Source organism: Lygodium microphyllum, chromosome 7 (genome assembly GCF_053477565.2).
Source record: "Lygodium microphyllum isolate KBCC chromosome 7, Lygodium_microphyllum_v1.1.10, whole genome shotgun sequence".
NCBI lineage: Eukaryota > Viridiplantae > Streptophyta > Polypodiopsida > Schizaeales > Lygodiaceae > Lygodium > Lygodium microphyllum.
The window spans coordinates 140,159,048-140,159,780 of NC_141141.1; the positions used below are offsets into that span (position 1 = coordinate 140,159,048).

At 39.3% G+C, this 733-nt stretch overlaps 1 protein-coding gene across 1 annotated transcript; it reads right to left on the minus strand.

Annotated features, from left to right (window-relative positions):
• Nucleotides 1-379: 379 nt before the first annotated feature.
• LOC148034027 (putative RNA-binding protein C660.15) lies at nucleotides 380-733 on the minus strand. The gene has a single exon (XM_087681000.1). It carries the CDS (start codon nucleotides 731-733, stop codon nucleotides 380-382), a length of 354 nt encoding a protein of 117 aa, XP_087537126.1.

A 733-nucleotide genomic window follows, 5' to 3' on the forward strand; every position in this document is an offset into this window, starting at 1 on the left:
TACTTAGCTACCAGGTTACCAAGGGCTCATGAACATAATATAAATAAAATAATTTGTCATCAACTGGAATGTAGATGCTCATCAGCTAGAATAACGAATGAACGAGGACGATCATCATGAAGCATGGCAATATCAATATCCAAAAGTAATGTTGATGTTGAAATGTAGAGAGAGAGAGAGAAAGAGTAGTACATAACAGATCTCATTGGACATGTAGATGCCCCTTGTTTAGACCTTACAAAAGCATAATCTACACCGACCTACTTGGCATGACACAAACAATGCAAAAGTGTTTCTTTTCTGAAAGAAATAGCCACTAGAGAGTAAATGAATAGACAACCTTAGGCATGTAAATGTCTATTATTGTTCCAAATGGAAATTATTCATTGAATTCTTCATTCGACACTTTTGAGGGAATCCTTGCAACAAATATTCTAGTTATCTTTTTCGAAGCATGCTTCATCTCCTCCTTAGGTGTTGCAACTTTAACCTCCAAAAATCTTCCATTCAACAAATGCTCAGAGGATAAAGCTTTCTCTGCACTTTCTGCTGTAGAAAATGTGGCATAGCCAAAACCACAAGATTTGCCAGTTCGTCTCTCCTTCGTAACGACAACATCATCAAGGGCCCCAAACTTGCTTATATACTGCCTGAGACCACTGGTATCGACATCCCAAGGAAGGCCGAGCACCACAAGTTTACGATTGCCGAGCTCCAGGCGAGTGTCATCCAT